Raw genomic sequence first — 17,961 nt, 5'->3', positions numbered from 1 at the left:
TTGGCAACAAACAGACGTGTCATAGGAAACAATGGTGGTAATTTTTATTTTACAGCTTTATACAGAAAACTTCCAACTCTCTGCACCCACCGAGTGTTAATAGCACACCTAAAAATGAATGTCAGGTAGTCAACATTCCCCAAAATGTTGAGAACTGAGTAAAATGTACAGATTACTGAAAGCTACGACGTCACTACGAGGCAGGCATGGATTTTTTGTTGACTTGTATAGCACCGTCAAGAACAGGTTCTTTATTTCAAAACTACAGTGAGGAATAAAAAAGTAGTCAATGGTAAAATATCATCCAACCCAAAAAATCTCTAAACAACCAAAAATAAAGTTAAACTACCCTCTCTTCTCGCCCATGATTTATAATGTTATAAGTACTGTACAATTCTCTTTGTTTCTGTAATAATAATAATAATATTATTATTATTAAAATGCCTGATATTTAGTGGCACGAGTAAAAAAATTAAAATAAATTAAGAAGCAGAGGCCAATCACCAGACAGAAGCTTGGGACATGGTCAATGAGCAACACTGGAACTCCCTGGACAGGACAGAGGCAGGAGGAGGGATTCACTTGGCTGGCATCTTCTCTGCCAGGTGCTTCTGCTGGCTCTCGGCGTGCCTGGGGGCAGGAGGGGGCTGTTATTCCCTGCTCTCCAAGGAAAAGCTGGGAAACCCAACCCCCTGCTCCAGCACCCAGCTGGGAGTTGAGTTTTCCCACAGAAAAACACCAAGTTTTTCTGGATCTGGGTTTGGTTTGGGGCTCCTGGGATTTTTCCCTCCCTTCCCACAGGGATGGGCAGAACTTTCACCCCCAAATGACAGAGGGGGTAACCTCAAAACCCCCCAGATAACACATGGCACAGCCAGTGCCCCCAACACCCCAAAACTGCCACTTCTGGAAGTGCCAGGAGCTGCAGGGAGGAAGCAAAGCCCTTCCCAGAGGGAAGGAGGAGAAGCCAGGACATGGTGGCACTGCCTCAGCCCCAGCTCCCACCCCAAACCTTCCCCTCCCCACCTCATCTCCATTTTTTCCCCAGCTCTAATGCTTCAGTGTGGAATCACAGTCCTGGTGTGCTGACACCACCCAGGGTCTCTTCTTTTCCAGCTCCTTTCATCCCCAGTCTTTGCATTTCTGAATGAAATACTCAGAATATTTGGGAGCATTTTATATTCCTAAAGCCCATCCCTAATTATCCTAAACAAAAATGCCTCCTGAGCCTTGCTGCCAGGGGATGGAGCCCTTAAGGGAACCCGCCCATATCCTGCAAGGTTTTTTGTCTTATCAATTATAAATCATTATTAGTATTAATTATTATGTAGCTAGAAAATGGTATTATCTTTATATTATATAATATATACAATAGTATTTTATATAATAAATATATACAATAGTATTATATATAATAAATATATACAATAGTATTATATATAATAAAATTATATATGTTAAAATAATATAAATATAATGTAGTATAACATAATATAATTAATATAATGTATCTTACTATAATATAATAATATATACATTATATATAATATATTACTATTGTATATGATTATATATGAAGTTATATAATTTTATATATTATGTAATATATATTATTATTACTATTTCTAATATCTACATTATTGTATAATTATATAAAAGATATATAAAATATATCATTATAAAATAGTAATATTTAAGTGATTCCTAAGCTCTCCCCCTTGTCCAACCCTCCTGATGGCAAAGACAGATCCCTGTCCAAGCTGGCCTTGGGCACTCTCAGGGATCAGCCTGGAAAATCCACCCCAGGGCCTCCCCACCCTCCCAGGGAACACCTCCTTCCCCAAACCCTGGATGGCAAAGGCTTTGATCCCAAAATCCTGCTGGAGAACAGCCCGGGTGGAGCCGTGAGGGGCAGCCAGCCCTGCCTCACCTGGTGAGGTCCTCGATGTCCACCAGCATGGCGTCCTGCTCCGTGTGCAGCTCGTCCCGGATCAGCAGCAGCTGCACCAGCTCCTCGTTCAAGCCTGGCCCGGGGGAAAGGGGCTCAGTTCGGGCTGTCCTGGGCACCCCAGTTTGGGACTGTCCCCCCCAAGTGCCACATCCACAGGGCTGGAAACCCCTGCAGGGATGGGGGCCCAGCCCCGGCCTGGGCAGCTGGGCCGGGCTGGACAGCCCTTCCCGTGAGGAATATTTGTATTTATCCCAGAGAACTGCTCTCAATTAAAGCAGGCAGAGCCCAGAACAATTAAGCAATTACCACTTACTTTCTATCTGTGAGTGCAGGTCGTTGACTATCACCTGTAGCTGCCCGACGGTCATGTCCCTTAGGTCAGTGGGTTTTAAACTTCTCTTCATGAGGCATTCACTTATATGAGGCATATGTGGCAGCTGGAAAGAAATATTCAATATTTTACCGTTTCCTTCCAATATTTTACTGTTTTCTTACCATTATTTCTAGTTCTGAGCAGTTTGTCCCCTCAATTTTGCATCCCCCCCTCACATAGAGGCCAAATGGAGTCCAGCCCCCAGCACAAAACTGGGCCTGAGGCCCCAGAGGAGCAGGAGCAGGAATATTTGGAGGAATTGGCTCCCAGAGGAGCAGGAGAAGGAATATCTGCTGGAATTGGCTCCCAAGGGAGCAGGAATATCTGCTGGAATTGGCTCCCAGGGCAGCAGGAGCAGGAATATCTGCTGGAATTGGCTCCCAGGGCAGCAGGAGCAGGAATATCTGCTGGAATTGGCTCCCAGAGGAGCAGGAATATCTGCTGGAATTGGCTCCCAGGGCAGCAGGAGCAGGAATATCTGATGGAATTGGCTCCCAGGGCAGCAGGAGCAGGAATATCTGCTGGAATTGGCTCCCAGAGGAGCAGGAATATCTGCTGGAATTGGCTCCCAGGGCAGCAGGAGCAGGAATATTTGATGGAACTGGGGGTGAGGGTGGTGGTGACGGCCCTGGGCCGGGGCAGGAGTGCTCCACATGGGATGAACAGGCTCCAGCTCACAGCATGAGCAGTCTCAAGGCAGCACCAACCTCCAGCACCTCATTCCCTGCTCCCATTTCTCCTTCCAACCCCTTCTCCACCCTCCTGTCCCCCCACACCACCCCTGTGACCCAGAGCCACCGGAGTGTGGATGTCCCGGGCTGGGCTCGCCCCGGCCCCACTTACGAGATCTGCTACCGGCGACTTCTTCCTGTTCTGCTTCTCCACCTCCACCTGCATCTTGGCCATGGGCTTTGCCATAGCCAAGGCCATCTTGGCTTCAGCCTGGAGCTTCTTCTGCCTGCTGAGGAAATCCATGTCGTCCAGGGACTCCGACTCCTCCTCCGTCGTGTCTCTGTCCGAGTAGGACGAGCTCTGCTTGCTCTGGGGGAGCAAAGAAGCCACAGCAAAGTTTGACCTATTTTTGTGCCGTTTTTTTTTTTCCTACAGAAACTGTGAAAGGCATGGGTTTATTTTTTATCTTAATCCATGGGATTATCTTTAAAAATCAGAGTGATTCCCAGCTAGGCCTCTTTAGCTTTATGGGGAAAGAGGAGCCCAGCAGATCAGAAAGTGTTGAAAGGTTAAACTGGAGGGAAACACTTGGGGCTGTGGTGTTACACCCAAAAAGGATTGCTGGATAAGGAAAGGGAAAGGAAAGGAAAGGAAAGGAAAGGAAAGGAAAGGAAAGGAAAGGAAAGGAAAGGAAAGGAAAGGAAAGGAAAGGAAAGGAAAGGAAAGGAAAGGAAAGGAAAGGAAAGGAAAGGAAAGGAAAGGAAAGGAAAGGAAAGGAAAGGAAAGGAAAGGAAAGGGTTCACATGAAGGCATCAACTCTACAGCAGCAGGGGAGGTTTATTATCTGTCCCTCAGCATCTCACATTTACTGAGGGCTGGAAATGCTGGGGTTTGGGGTTCTGCTTTAACAGGATCAGCCTCTCAGGGATCCCTGTGGCTGTCCTGCTGCAGGCTGAGGTGCCAGACCCACCATGGGTGACAAGGGCGTGTCCAGGCTGGTCTCTGTCTTGCTGTCATCGCCGTCGCTGTCCTTGTCGCTGCCGCTGTCGTTGACAAAGCAGATCTGCAGGTTCATCCCGCTCTGTAGCCTGGGGGAGCACAGGCACAGGTGACACTGCTGTCCCCTGGGGCTGGGAGTGCCACCAGCTCAGCGTGGAGCTCAGTGTCACAGGGCTTCTACCACCATCTACTGATAAACTGCAGAATTACCCCACACTGCAGGGACTTTTCATTATTTTTTATGATATTTATTTCGGAATGTCATTATTATTTTTGATTATTCCGATTAAATAAAATCTATAAAATACAATAAAAGACATGGAACGTGTTACTATGAAAAACCCACAAAAATTATTTACAAATAAAGAATGAAAAATTACAGAGAAATGTATAAAGCTATAAATAGCATATATAATAATATATATTATAAAATATTTTGTCAATGGCGGAAGTTATTTATTCACTGTTTGTTTCCAAGACACTCCTGTAACACGAGTTTATTCTGGTGTTTTCCAGGCCCCCCTGCTCCACTGGGATTGATTAACCCCACCCACATTCCCCTCCCCAGGAATGATTTTCTCTGGATGCAGGATCAGGGAATCCTGCAGTCTGAGAGGAGGGAAAAGCCCAGGTGAGAGATCCCAATCCATCCCCACCCACTGGAGATGCAGAACTCCCCAAATCCTGCTATTCCTCATTCCCAGAGTGCTGGGAGCTTGCATTGCTCCTCTGGAACACCAAACTCCTATTTCCCTTTTATTTCTGTGGGATTTATTAGTTACCATTACCACAAAATAAACAGGATTAATAATTGTTTGTTAATGAACAAGTGAAGGTGGTGAGATCCTGGCAAGGAAGCTGTGGCTGCCCCTGGATCCCTGGAATTGTTCCAGGCAGGTTGGACAGGGTTTGGGATAGTGAGAGCGTCCCTGCCCATGGACAGGGAATTGGATGAGCTTTAAGGTCCCTTCCAACCCCAGCATTCTATGATCCTACCCTGCAATTCCCTACAAAAACATGGGAATAACGTCCTGCAAATGTTCCTGCAGGTCCTGGAACAGGGAAGACTTTTCCTGGATTATAAATATTAACAAGCACCAAATCCTTCAGGCACAGCTGGCAATTTCTGGGGGCACAGCTGCCAAACCCTGATGAGCTGCATTAATTAGAGCCCTGCTCTAATTACCAGACAGCAGCTCCTGGTTCAGCTGTAACTACACACAGCAAAGCTGTTTTCCCTTTCAAATGATCCACAGCTCAATTTAATTGCACAACTGCACCTCTCCCCTGGAACAGCAGGATTCCTCCTGGGTTTCTGCCTCCCTAAGCCTCCTTTCTTCTCCCATTCCATGGCAACAGGTAGAGCTTCACTCCCAGTATGGGAGGTGTTTGGTGCTTCCCCAGTGCTGTGGGCTCCAGCTGAACACAAAAAGGACTTTCTGGAGTGCATTTGATGCAAAAGCCTTAAAAATCCAAGGGAGGAATCCATGTGCAGCTCCAGGGATGGAGCCATGTCCGGAGCAGAGCTCGTGGATGTGGAGGGGAGGCAGGAAGCCACATTAAAGCTTATTTTGTCCATCCTCTGGTGCTTCCCGAGCATTAATCACTTTTCCAATCATTAATCACAATTCCAGAATCATGGAGGTTGGAATTCCCAAATGGAATGGTTTGGAAATTAGAATTCCCAAATGGTTTGGGTTGGAAGGAACCTTAAATCCCATCCAGTGCCACCCTGCCCTGGCAGGGACACCTCCCACTGTCCCAGGTGCTCCAGCCCCAGTGTCCAGCCTGGCCTTGGGCACTGCCAGGGATCCAGGGGCAGCCCCAGCTGCTCTGGGCACCCTGCTCCAAATCCTAAATAAAAACCCGAAGGAAACCTAACTCAGAAAACATCACCTCATTCCCTTTATCCCCTCAGCATCCAAATACCTTTCCACCCCGTGCTAAATGAGAATTTCCCCCCTCATTTACAAGAGTTCACACAACACATCTGGGTGTTCTAAGCACGGAAAATTCAGGAATTTGGTTGAAGGGCAGTGAGAGGGGTGGTCCCCACTGCAGAGATGTCCCCCTTCCCAGGCTGCCCTGGGGAGCCGGGCTCTGCCTTACCGGGAGGACAGGCTGGGCTTGCCGCTCTTGCTGCAGCTGGTGTAGAGCCCGGGGCCATCGTCGAAGAAACTGCCCAGGGCCAACTTCTGCCTGATGGACTCACGCTCATTCTTCTGGGCCTGCAGGGAGGACAGGGGTCAGCCTCGGGGGAGGGACACCGGGATCAGCAGCTGGGGAGGGACACAGGGGATGAAGGTCTGGGAAGGACACATGGAAGGATGAAGCTCTGGGAAGGGACACGGGGATCAGGAGCTGGGGAGGGACACAGGGGATGAAGGTCTGGGAAGGACACATGGAAGGATGAAGCTCTGGGAAGGGACACAGGGATCAGGAGCTGGGGAGGGACACAGGGGATGAAGGTCTGGGAAGGGACAGGGGGGGATCAGCCCCGGGAGGGACACATGGAAGGATGAAGCTTTGAGAAGGGACATGCAGGGATGAAGATCTGGGACAGGACATGGAGGGATGAAGCTCTGGGAAGGGACAGGAAAGGATGAGATCTGGGAAGGACACATGGAAGCATGAAGATCTCGGACGGGAGAGGGAGGGATGAAACTCTGAGAGGGATACATGGAAAGATGAAGCTCTGGGAGGGACAAATGGAAGGATGAAGCTCTGGGAGGGAACAGGGAAGAATGAAGCTCTGGGAGGGGACAGGAAGGGAGGAAACTCTGTGAGTGACACATGGAAGCATGAAGATCTGGGAAGGGACAGGGAGGGATGAAGCTCTGGAAGGGACACATGGAAGCATGAAGATCTCGGACGGGAGAGGGAGGGATGAAACTCTGGGAGGGATACATGGAAAGATGAAGCTCTGGGAGGGACAAATGGAAGGATGAAGCTCTGGGAGGGGACAGGGAAGGATGAAGGATGAAGGATGAAGGATGAAGGATGAAGGATGAAGGATGCCAGGCCAGGGCACAGGAAGGGGACGTGTCCCACCAGCCCCAACACCAAGCTCAGCACACCCAACATCTCCCAAGCATTCCACACTTGGGTCAGCCACAGAGCACATCCCACTGGGAACCCCCAGTGCCATCTCTCTCCACATGGAACCAGCCTGGTCTGGGTTGGAAAGGACCCTAAAGGGCATCTGACTGCGCCCCAAACTCGCTGATAGAAATATCCTGGTACACTCCCCTATATCCACACACAGCCACCTCCATCAGCATCTTCCTCTTCCCTGAGCAGCTTCCAGCCCCACAAAAATCCCTCTCCTGACAGCGTGCTCAGGGATGGATTTTGAATCATTGTCATCAAACTATCCCTGGGTTTAAAAATGTATTTTTATATAAAAATATAAACACAACTATAACTATAACTATAACTATAACTATAACTATAACTAATTTAAATATAAATATAACCACAACCACAAGCACAACAATAAATAAATAAAAATAAAAATAAAAATAAAAATAAAAATAAAAATAAAAATAAAAATAAAAATAAAAATAAAAATAAAAATAAAAATAAAAATAAAAATAAAAATAAAAATATAAATACAGGAGTTTTAAAATAGCAATCAATGAAGCGATTTGCAATGAATCCCTGATCAATAACTGTGCAATCAATGTGCTATAAGTGCAAATCTCAGCTCCAGATTCAAAATCTCCCCCAGTGTCTGTCACTAACGCGTCACGTGCCAACACTGACAACAAATTCAGGAAGTTATTGATGGAAGAAACACTTGGAAAGCCTCAAACATTTAATTATAAAATAACACTTAATACCCAATCCAGAAAACACAACAAAAAGAAATAGAGCAGGCAAGGCTGGGCTGCTTCCGTGGGGTTAATGCACGGAATTGTGCTTCCCATATCCCACCTCAGGAAAAATAAAGCACTTTTTGTACAAGAAAGTGTGACAAAATGCAAATTATTCACCTAAAATAACAAATGATTTAATTCCAGCTCCAGTGCTGATTATACACATTATTACCCTGCCCATTAAATTGTCAATCCCTTACCAAAATAATTCATTTATAACCTAACTCCTTTTATTTCGAATCCTTAAAATAATAAAAATAAACCCCACGACACCAAGTGGCACCGAGTTTTTGGGCTGAGCTCCAGGTTTCTGAGGTTTTACCCAGACCATTGTGTTTTTACTTTTCAATAATCAATATCTCAATCACATGGAGACAGATTTAGGATTAAAAATAGCCTGCCCTGCTGGGGAGGGCAGAACAGGGGAAAAAAATGAGGAGAAATGAGTGAAAATAATTTTTTAATGCACTGGGAGGTTGGTGCCAGCTCCTCGTGCTGCCCATCTCAGGGTGCCCTTGGCTGTGCCACTGCACCAATATTCCACCCAGCCCTGGAAATTTCCCCTTTCCCAGCTCAGAGGATCCTCTCCCACATCTTCCCATCTAAATTTGGTTTTCCTTGTGCTCCAGCCCCCAGAGCATCCCCACCTCCTCCGTGGGCTCCCAAAGCTGCTCCTTCCCCACTAAAATCCAGGCAGGATTGGACGTTTCTCCTCCTTTCTGTCTCTCCAGATCTGTTTTAATTTTGCTCTTTCCCACCGCTCCCAGGCTGACAGCTGTACATTTAATCAACATGCAATTTGTTTTCTCCACCAGGTCATTAATGAGGATTCTCAGTAACTCTGCTCCCAGGACTGAGCTGGGAATATCCCATTTTCCAAGGCAGGCTAACGACCATAAAGAAATCCAGAGTCCTATTTGTTATTACAAAATGGGGAGCAGTTAGTAAGGAATAAAATATACCTGAGGGAACTGGACTTTAGGCTTTGGATGAATTACCTGACAGCTGCACTCAAAATCCAGAGCTGGGTATGAAAAAATATAAATGGAGAAGGGAAACAGCAAGGTGGGTTTTGACAATGAAATATTCTGACTTGGTATAGAAGGAATAATGGGTCAAATCCTCAAAATGCAAAGGTAACTCCAAGGAAAACATAACCCCGTGGTACCTAAATGTGTATTTTGGCACTGACCCAAAAAATAAAAGTATTTGTGCTCTGTGCAGAGCTGAGCACAATTCAGTTCTCACAATGATTTTGAACAAAAAGCTGCTTTTGATTTTTAAGGGGAAAACAGAACAATCTGGGGCGGATGTTTTCCTTCTTCCCCTCGACCTTCCCTTCGGAAGGGCAGCAGAGCCTGTGCTGGAGCCTGGACTGGGAACAGAGCTCAGCCTGGCTGGGGCTGCTCCAGGGAAAAGGGCACGTGTCCCACAGTCCTGGAATCCTGGTTTGGGGTGGAAGGGACCTCAGAGCTCACCCCATCCATGGCAGGGACACTGCCACTGTCCCAGGGACACCTCCCACTGTCCCAGGGACACCTCCCACTGTCCCAGGTGCTCCAGCCCCAGTGGCCAGCCTGGCCTTGGGCACTGCCAGGGATCCAGGGGCAGCCCCAGCTGCTCTGGCAATCCCATCCCAGGCAGGAATTCCCAATTCCCAATCTCCCACCCATCCCTGCCCTCTGGCAGTGGAGCCATTCCCTGGGTCCTGTCCCTCCATCCTTGTCCCCAGTCCCTCTGCAGTTCTCCTGGAGCCCCTTCAGGGCTCTGAGCTCTCCCTGGAGAGGTGAACATTCTCCTCTCCAGGGGAACATTCCCAGCTCTCCCAGCCCGGCTCCAGAGGGGCTCCAGCCCTGCAGCAGCTCCGTTCTGGCCCCCCTCCAGCAGCTCCACATCCTGTCCTGGCAGGATCCCATCCCCACCCTGCCCTGCCCACTGCCAGCCCTGCAGGACAGGGGAGCAGAGGGGGGAATCCCTTCCCACCCATCCTCCAGCTCCAAATCCTTCAGGAGCACTGGGACACCCAGCAGGAGCACTGGGACACTTCAGGAGCACTGGGACACTTCAGGAGCACTGGGACACTCGGCCAGGCCACCAGGGCTATTTTTGCCAGGCTCTGTCATTCCCAGCCCGGACCAGGACTATATTTAAAGTCCCAGAGCCACAGGCAGCGCCTCGTTTTATCTCTGCACTGCACAAGGGCTATTCTGGGCTTTACAAACAACCTAGGGGCACAGAAAATGTTTTTAAATGGTTTTATCTCCTTTTTTCTTCCTGGGGTAAACACAAACCCAAGTCAAAATTTTTTGAGCCACGTCACAAAATGCCTTAAAACCCCGGGGGCTCCCAGGTAGGAGAAGGCCTTTGGAAGCTTCCCCTGCTGTTTTATCAGCAGCAGATACGGAGAGAAGGAAGGAGGGAGGTTTGCCCTGTGCAAACCGTGGATCCTCCCTGCTCCAGCCCCCAATCCCACCGGCCTGGTGGGGTCCGGGCAGCATTCCCGCAGCATTCCCGCAGCATTCCCGCAGCATTCCCTCCCGGTGGCGCGCACAAAGGCTCCGTTCTGTCCCCTTCTTTTTGTCCCTTTACCTTTTTATAGCTGGCCTCGGCGGGCGGCGGGGCCGCTTTCCTGATGATGTCACCCATGCCATCGCGCCGCTCCCGGCTCATCGCCGCCGCTCCCGGCGCATCGCACCGCGCCCGGCCCCGCGCCGGGATGCGCTCCCGCACCTCCCGCTCCCTCCTGCCCCGCAGCACCTTGCTCTTCCCAAATAAAGGCAGGGAGCGCCAGGGAGAGGAGCTGGGAAGCCGCGTCCTTGTGCAGGCACTGCCAGCGGCGGATAAAAATAACCCCGAGCTCCAGCGGCTCCGCAAGGGCAGGAGAAATGCCGGTGTCTGATGTCAAAGTCGCAGCCTGGCCGGGCTGCCCGGCCCGGAGCGAGGGGCTTCCTCCTGCCTTCCCGGGGAAGTTATCCCAGGGAATTCCCAGGATCCACATCCCACAGATGGGAACCAGCAGCCGGAATTTTTACTCCACGCAAAACCCACCGGCAAGGACCCCACGGAGCTGTTCCCTGGCTAATTCGGCTTTGCCAGGCACAACAATTCCTAAATTTCTTGGAATTAAGCAACAGAGGCACCCGGCCTAACCCTGCCCCCCATTCTGTGGAGAGCCTGGGGATCCCCCAAAATTCCATCCCTGGCTCCTGGGGGGCTCACACAACACAAACCTGGAGCTTCCAGCTCCTGCCTCCAGCATTCCTGCCTGGAGATCCCGAGGGCACCTCCGCCCCCCTGGCACACAAATCCCCCCTGTCCCTGCTGAGATCCCGTCCTGCTGGAAGGGTTTGTCTGGATCAACTGCAGTGAGAGCAGAGCTCATGCTCAGGACAGGAATTCCCAAAAGGAATCCACAGGAAAATGGAATTATGCCCCAGTTGCTCCCCAAAACCTGGCGCAGCAGCAAGAAAAATTCTGATTTTTGGTGCAGCACAACTATAGATAATTTTAATTGCCCTGTGGTGTTTAATGAGATATCCAAGCCATGCTGATATCATTCCAGCCCAAATGCAAATTCCAGGTAAATTCCCAGCTCTAACAACACCCAAGTGATGCACCCCAGCATGAACCCACTCCGAATTTTCAGGGCCAAACCAACAATAATAAATGTTTAATTCCATCCTTGTCCCTGGATGGTGCTTTGCAACTGTAATTCCCAGATGAAACAAAGTGGTTCTCTGGATATTTCCTCATTTTCAGTTTCCCTCCGCCGCTGACTCATTGTGTCCTTTCCTGCTGCTGCTCAATCCACTTCCTCTCCCGGCTGAGGAGGGATCCTGACACAAAAACCCCAAATAAACACAGCAGGCACAGCCCCAGGGGGAGGACGTGTGGCCACGAGCAGGGCTGAGCTGGGATTTGGGATTTGTCACCTGCTGGCGTGTGACAATCCTGCACGGCCTGTCCTCCCCCATCGGGGATGTCCCCGTGTCCCCTCCTGGCTCAGCCCGCTCCTGCTGTGCCCACCCCTGCAAAGTGACCCCAGAGCCACCCCCAAGGGAGGAAGTGACACAACCCTAAAAATAGAAACAGGAATAAATACACTCCAGCCTTGTCAGCCGCAGCTTTTAGGATATTTTATCCCCGATCCCAGCTTCCAGCTCACCTCTGCCCTGCCCTCCAGAGCTCTGCACAGGGACCCTCCCTGAGCTGACCCCACAGAGCTGATCCCACAGAGCTGACCCCACAGAGCTGACCCCACAGAACCGATCCCACAGAGCTGATCCCACAGAACTGATCCCACAGAGCTGATCCCACAGAGCTGATCCCACAGAGCTGATCCCACAGAGCTGATCCCACAGAACCGATCCCACAGAGCTGAGCCCACAGAACTGATCCCACAGAGCTGATCCCACAGAGCTGATCCCACAGAACTGATCCCACAGAGCTGATCCCACAGAGCTGATCCCACAGAGCTGATCCCACAGAACTGACCCCACAGAGCTGATCCCACAGAGCTGATCCCACAGAACTGATCCCACTGAGCTGATCCCACAAAACTGATCCCACTCTCCAGGGTCAACCCCACACCCAGGAGCTGTTCCAGGCCACGGGAGAAGCCCCAAACCCGGCCAAGCAGCGAGCTGGGAGCCCCTGGAGCCATGAGGGGACACATTTGGGGCCCTCCTCAGTGCCAGCACCTCGGGATGGGCACCTCCCTGCTGGAAAGAGCTGATTTATTTATTTCTGGGCTATCAAAAATGAATTCAGGGATTCTCTCAGCACAGGGACCAAACCCTTTGGTGTTCAGCCCCCTCCCCATGGGCTGAACCCACGGCCACCGTTGTCCCTCTGCTTGGAACACCCCAAAAAGGGCTCCATGTACCCCAGGAATGCAGATCCCTCTCCTCTGGAGGGGGAAGAGCCTGATTTCCCTTTTCCAGCAGTGAGGGAAAGCTCAGAGCAGCAAACTCTGGAGCAGGTCGGGTTCTGGGGGTGCCTGGGATGGGAGCACACGGAGCCAGGAACACCAGGATGGGCTGGAAGGGTGGAAATCACCCCTGAGCGAGGCAGGAAATGGGGCACAGCGAGTGTGGGGTGCTTGGAACACGCCTCTGTGGCTCCAGGACAAGAAGGCAGCAGAATTCCCCTTTCCTGAGCATCAAAGCATGGCTGGAGCCAGCGAAATCCCCTCAGGGCTGGGGTGTGCTCCGGAGGGGCAGGAATTCCCCCTTCCTGCTGGGAGCAGCTCCCAAACACCCTGGATGCCAGGGGAGGAGAGGAAGCCCTGAATCCCCAGCAGAGTTCAAGGACAGCTCCCCAAGCTGCCAAAACCATGGGCATGGAGCACTCGGGGATTGAGGCAAATTCCAGGGTCTTGGAATGTCACGTTGCCAGAACTATCAGGGAGAGATTCTTCACAAGAGGATGGGGTGACACAACCAGGGGAAATGGTTTTAAACTGGAAGAGGGCAGGGATGGATGGGATATTGGGAAGGAATTCCTCCCTGGAAGGGTGGGGAGGCCCTGGAATGGATTCCCAGAGCAGCTGGGGCTGCCCCTGGATGCCTGGCAGTGCCCAGGGCCAGGCTGGACAGGGCTTGGAGCAGCCTGGGGCAGTGGGAGCTGTCCCTGCCCATGGGAGGGGTTTTAAGGCCCCTTCCAATCCAGATTATTCTGCCATTCTGTGATTCCATGCCACAAACCCTCGATTTTATTGCGAGGTTTATTGGAATAAAGCTCTCCCACCAGTCCCTTCCCAGCACCAGGCTCTTGCAAGTTTATCAAATTCAAGGATGAGCTGACACCAAGGCCTCCCTCTGGTGATGCTTCCCTGAGCCTCAGCACACTCCTGGTGCTTTTCCAGCACTTGGCAGAGCCTTTTTTGGGATTTTTGTCTGAAGGAGGCCCCAGGGCTCCCTGACAAAGGCTCTGTTTTATTGTCACCCCTGTGGGACGTGGGGCAGGGCCACGGAGCCTGCCCAGCTGTGCCAGCCTGGAGCAGTCTCCATGGGAAGGGGCCAGGCCAGCAGCTCTCCTGCTTCTCCACACTGGATTTCCATGGAATTTGAGGCTTTCCCCAAGGCCTGCCCCTTGGAGTTTTATTTTGCCACTCACTTTAAGGAAAAGGATGATGCCAGCTGATTGTGGAGCCTCCAAACCCCTCCTGAGATCAAACCTCATGAAGCCTCCAATTATTTTGTGAATTTTATGGAATAATTCCTGGGTTCCCTGGGATCCTGGGAGGGGTGGGGGGCATCCAGCCCTGCCTGGCTCATCCCTGGCACTTCCAGCCTGATCCAAAGTGGCACCAGCACCTTCCCAGAGCACAGGAGCACCAGCACCTCCCTTTGCCAACAGATCCCTACCAAAACCAGCCAAAAAAGCCAATCCCAACGCCTGGACACATCCCTGAAAAACCCAGCAGGCTCCAGCGCTGCACCACCTCAGAGGTGATCTCCAAGCCAAGAAAACCTCTTTTCTCCTCAGATCTCTTTTTCTTTTTAGTTTTCCTCGCACGTGTGGAGCCTGGAACCATCTCCCGAGCTCTGGTGCCAGCAGATAGCTCAGCCCTGCCTGGTGCCAGAACACGGAGCCAAATCCTGTTCCCAGGGGCAACTGGGAGGCTGCTGCCTCAGCCACGGGCGCTGGGCACCCCTGAATTCTCTGCTTTTAATCAGAAATTCAAAAATCCGTGATGTAGACACATCACCCGCTTGTACAGCGATGGTATAAAAATGGATTAACCCGGGAGGAGGCTGAGGAGGCCAGCACTGCTCCGTGGAGCTGTCAGGCCCTGCTGAAAATGCAGATTTACAAAGCAAACCCAAGGCCTGGCTGAGGCTGAGGGCCAGTAAAGCCCAGCTGAACCACGCAGCAGAATAAAACCTTTATTTCTGGGCTGAAGCCTGGATTTGCACGCTGGATTTTTATTCCATGTGGGCTCAGGAGCTCACAAAACATCACTCAGCCAAGCTTTTCCTGCAGGAGGAACTATGGAGCCCTAAATAAAATGTTTGATATCGGGAAATAAACTGGAATAAATAAGAAAAGAGGAATAATTAAGAGAGAAACCCACGGCACAGAGAGTGGCAGCCTCCAGCCTGGTTCCAGGATGCATCCATGGAAAAGGTGGCAGATGCTGGGACCCCCAGAGCATGGAAGAGCCACCCTAAAGTCCAGAAATTCACCTGACAGCCACATCCAAACCCCAGGAGAGCCCAGGGCCACCTGCACTATAGCTCATCCCTATGGGAATCAGGGATTTCAGGAATATTCTCCTTTTCCTCAGCACCTGCCCCATCCCAGCTCCCTCCCTGCCATGGATTTGCTGGCCCAGCCATGACCTGGGCATGTCAAGAGTTTTTCTGCTGGAATTCTCCAAAACAAACTCATTTTGAAGTTTTCCCAAGAGCTGACTTGTTCCTCTCTTTGATTTATTTTCAGTTCCTTTAACAGCTCCAAAAAAAAGGGTGTGGGGAAGGAGCAGAGCAGAGGAAACACTGCCACCCCCTCCCCCGGGCAGCCCCAAAATCCCATCGCTGCTGCCTTCCAGCGTGATCCCAAAGCCCGGGATTGGCATCCACAAAGGGATTAAAGCTCGGCCGAGGGTTAATGGGGTTGGGAGGGGCTGCGCTTGCTCTTCATCTCTGCAGCACCCCAGGAGGGTTTGGAAACACACTTCAACTGAGAAGATGCTTCCCTGGATTTTTTTTCCCTAGGATTCGGGTGGTTTCTGGCTGGTTTCCCTCTAATGTTTATGGGTTTGGAGGAGAGGAACCGATCCATAAAGGAGCAGGGGATGGGAGCAGGGGAAGGCGGCAGCGTGGCGCAGTAACACCCAGGGATTTTGGCCAGGCCCGTGCCGCAGCTCGGCATCATCATCACCACCATCATCATCATCATCACCATCATCATCCCACCCCCCGGAGCCCTTCCAGCCGGGAAACAATGCCCAACCTTTAACCCGTGCGTTCCTGAGTATGCTGGGAAAACATCCGCTGCTCCCAAACAATGGCACCATTTATCCCGGCTGTCCAGAGCAACAGGCTCGGAGCTGCAGGGAAATCAAAAGGCTGGGGAAAAAAAAACCCGAAAAAACCCCCAGGATATTTTTTCCAAAGAGGTTAAAAATAGAAATTCACTTCCAGAATTGCCAGACTGAAAATATTCCGTGAAAAATCATTTCAGCTCCTCTCTGTTTCGTATCTTTTCCCTTGGTGAGATATTTTGCATCTGAGATATTTGGTTGGAAAACACGGCCTGAAGTTGGAGTGAAACACGGGAATGGAGGAAAAACAAGGAAGGGGCGCTGGCCTGGGCAAGGCCCTGCTTGCTGAGGGTCCGGCTCTGGGATGTTTGGGAATGGGGGATTTTCCAAAACACCCTCAGGGCACGTAGGCAAAGGCATTCCTCAGCATCGCCGTGCCAGGGGGACAGGTGTTGGTGCATTCAACAATCCCCGGTGCCATCGAGACCCTAAATGTGCCATCGAGTCCCTAAATGAGCCATCGAGCCCCTAAATGTGCCATCGAGCCCCTAATTGAGCTATCGAGCCCCTAATTGGGCTGTTGAGCCCCTAATTGAGACATGGAGCCCCTAATTGAGCCATCGAGCCCCTAACTGAGCCATCGAGCCCCTAACTGAGCCATCGAGCCCCTAAATGTGTCATTGAGCCCCTAAATGTGTCACCAAGCCCCTAATTGAGCCATCGAGCCCCTAACTGAGCCACGGAGCCCCCAGAGAGCTGCTCCCCGTGCAGGTGCACCCACAGCACCCATCCTCTCACCGCTCCTCTCTCCAGAGGGAAACGAAGGCCCAAGCCCAGCCCAGCTCCCAAATCCCCCACTGGAGGAACCCCGACGTTCCCCAAAGGCGGGGACCCCCAGGGCCGGGCTGCGCGCTCACAAACCCCTCCATGGCCGGGGCTGCGGAGCCGGGAGCAGCCCGCAGCCTCTGAACCACCGCCCCGCGCTCCAGAAACGTGGGAAGCGCAGGAAATGCTCTGAAAGAGACATCCCTGCGCTGCGGCAGCTCCGGGACTGCCATCCCGCGGCTCCCCCGCTTCCAGGGAGCGGTTTGATCCCGGCAGGAAGGCAGTGGGATGCAGGCAGAGGGATGCGGGCATCCCCGGCCCCGCCGTGCCCCCGAACATCGCATGGCGAGCACAAAAGCCCCGGGGCTGCTCTGCCTGCCGAGCCCGGGGTGCTCGGAGCGAACCCCGGGGTGCTCGGAGCGAACCCCGGGATGCTCGATGCGAACCCCGAGATGTTCGGAGCGAACCCCGCGACGCTCGGAGCGAACCCCGGGGTGCTCGGAGCGATCCCCGGGATGCTGGGAGCGAACCCCGCGATGCTCGGAGCGAACCCCGGGGTGCTCGATGCGAACCCCGCGATGCTCGGAGCGAACCCCGGGGTGCTCGATGCGAACCCCGCGATGCTCGGAGCGAACCCCGCGGTGCTCGGTCCGAAGCCGAAGCGGCGGCCCCGCGCTGCCGCAGCCCCGGCGGCGGCACAGAGCGGGGCTGGCTCCGGCCGGGGGTGGCCCGGGGCTGTGCGGAGCTGCCCGGGGCTGGGGGCCAGGCCGCGCTCCCCCTCACCTGGTAGGAGCAGTTTTCCTGGTGAACCATCTCGGTGCATCATCCGCCGCTGCCGCCCCGCCGGCAGCGCCCGCAGCCGCCGCGGCCCCGGCGGGGGAGGAGGAGGAGGCTGGGGAGGAGGAGGATGGGGAGAAGGCAGCAGCAGCAGCAGGAGGAGGAGGAGGCAGCCCGGGAAGATGGATGCGGCCGCGCTGCTCCGCCTGCGCAGCGGCGGCCCCGGGAGCGCGGGGGGGCCGGGCCGGGGCCGCCTCCGCCCGCTCCGCGCCGGGCTCCGGGCGGGGCCGTGCTCCCCTCCAGCAGGGGGAAAAAATCCCTCAAAGCCCTTCTGGACACGGGGAGGCTCCCCCGGGCCCGGCGGTGCGGCTGCAGCTCCGATCCCCCCGATCCCCCCGAGCCCCCCGAGCCCCCCGGGACCCGCCCGGCGGGGGATGGAGCGCGGCCCCGGGGAGCCCCAGAGCAGCCGGCCCTGAAAGAGCAGCTCCAGACACCT

At 52.6% G+C, this 17,961-nt stretch overlaps 1 protein-coding gene across 4 annotated transcripts in view; it reads right to left on the bottom strand.

The window, feature by feature from the left end:
• Positions 1-22: 22 nt before the first annotated feature.
• The window catches only part of SCHIP1 (schwannomin interacting protein 1), an 83,668-nt gene continuing 65,729 nt past the window's right edge, over positions 23-17,961 (bottom strand). For 3 of the 4 annotated variants that reach the window (XM_064385084.1, XM_064385085.1, XM_064385087.1), the window contains 6 exons: positions 6,105-6,223; positions 3,967-4,084; positions 3,168-3,365; positions 2,265-2,388; positions 1,931-2,024; positions 23-630 (listed from right to left, as the gene is read on the bottom strand). In XM_064385084.1, coding sequence (XP_064241154.1) covers positions 579-630; positions 1,931-2,024; positions 2,265-2,388; positions 3,168-3,365; positions 3,967-4,084; positions 6,105-6,223 — 705 coding nt within the window. In that variant the 3' untranslated portion in view covers positions 23-578. Of the gene's footprint in view, positions 631-1,930; positions 2,025-2,264; positions 2,389-3,167; positions 3,366-3,966; positions 4,085-6,104; positions 6,224-17,471; positions 17,841-17,961 lie in introns of those variants that run through there. The other variant, XM_064385086.1, reaches the window with a different exon arrangement.

The sequence above is a fragment of the Passer domesticus genome, chromosome 11 (assembly GCF_036417665.1).
Source record: "Passer domesticus isolate bPasDom1 chromosome 11, bPasDom1.hap1, whole genome shotgun sequence".
Lineage (NCBI taxonomy): Eukaryota > Metazoa > Chordata > Aves > Passeriformes > Passeridae > Passer > Passer domesticus.
This window is presented reverse-complemented; position numbering and strand designations above follow the sequence as displayed.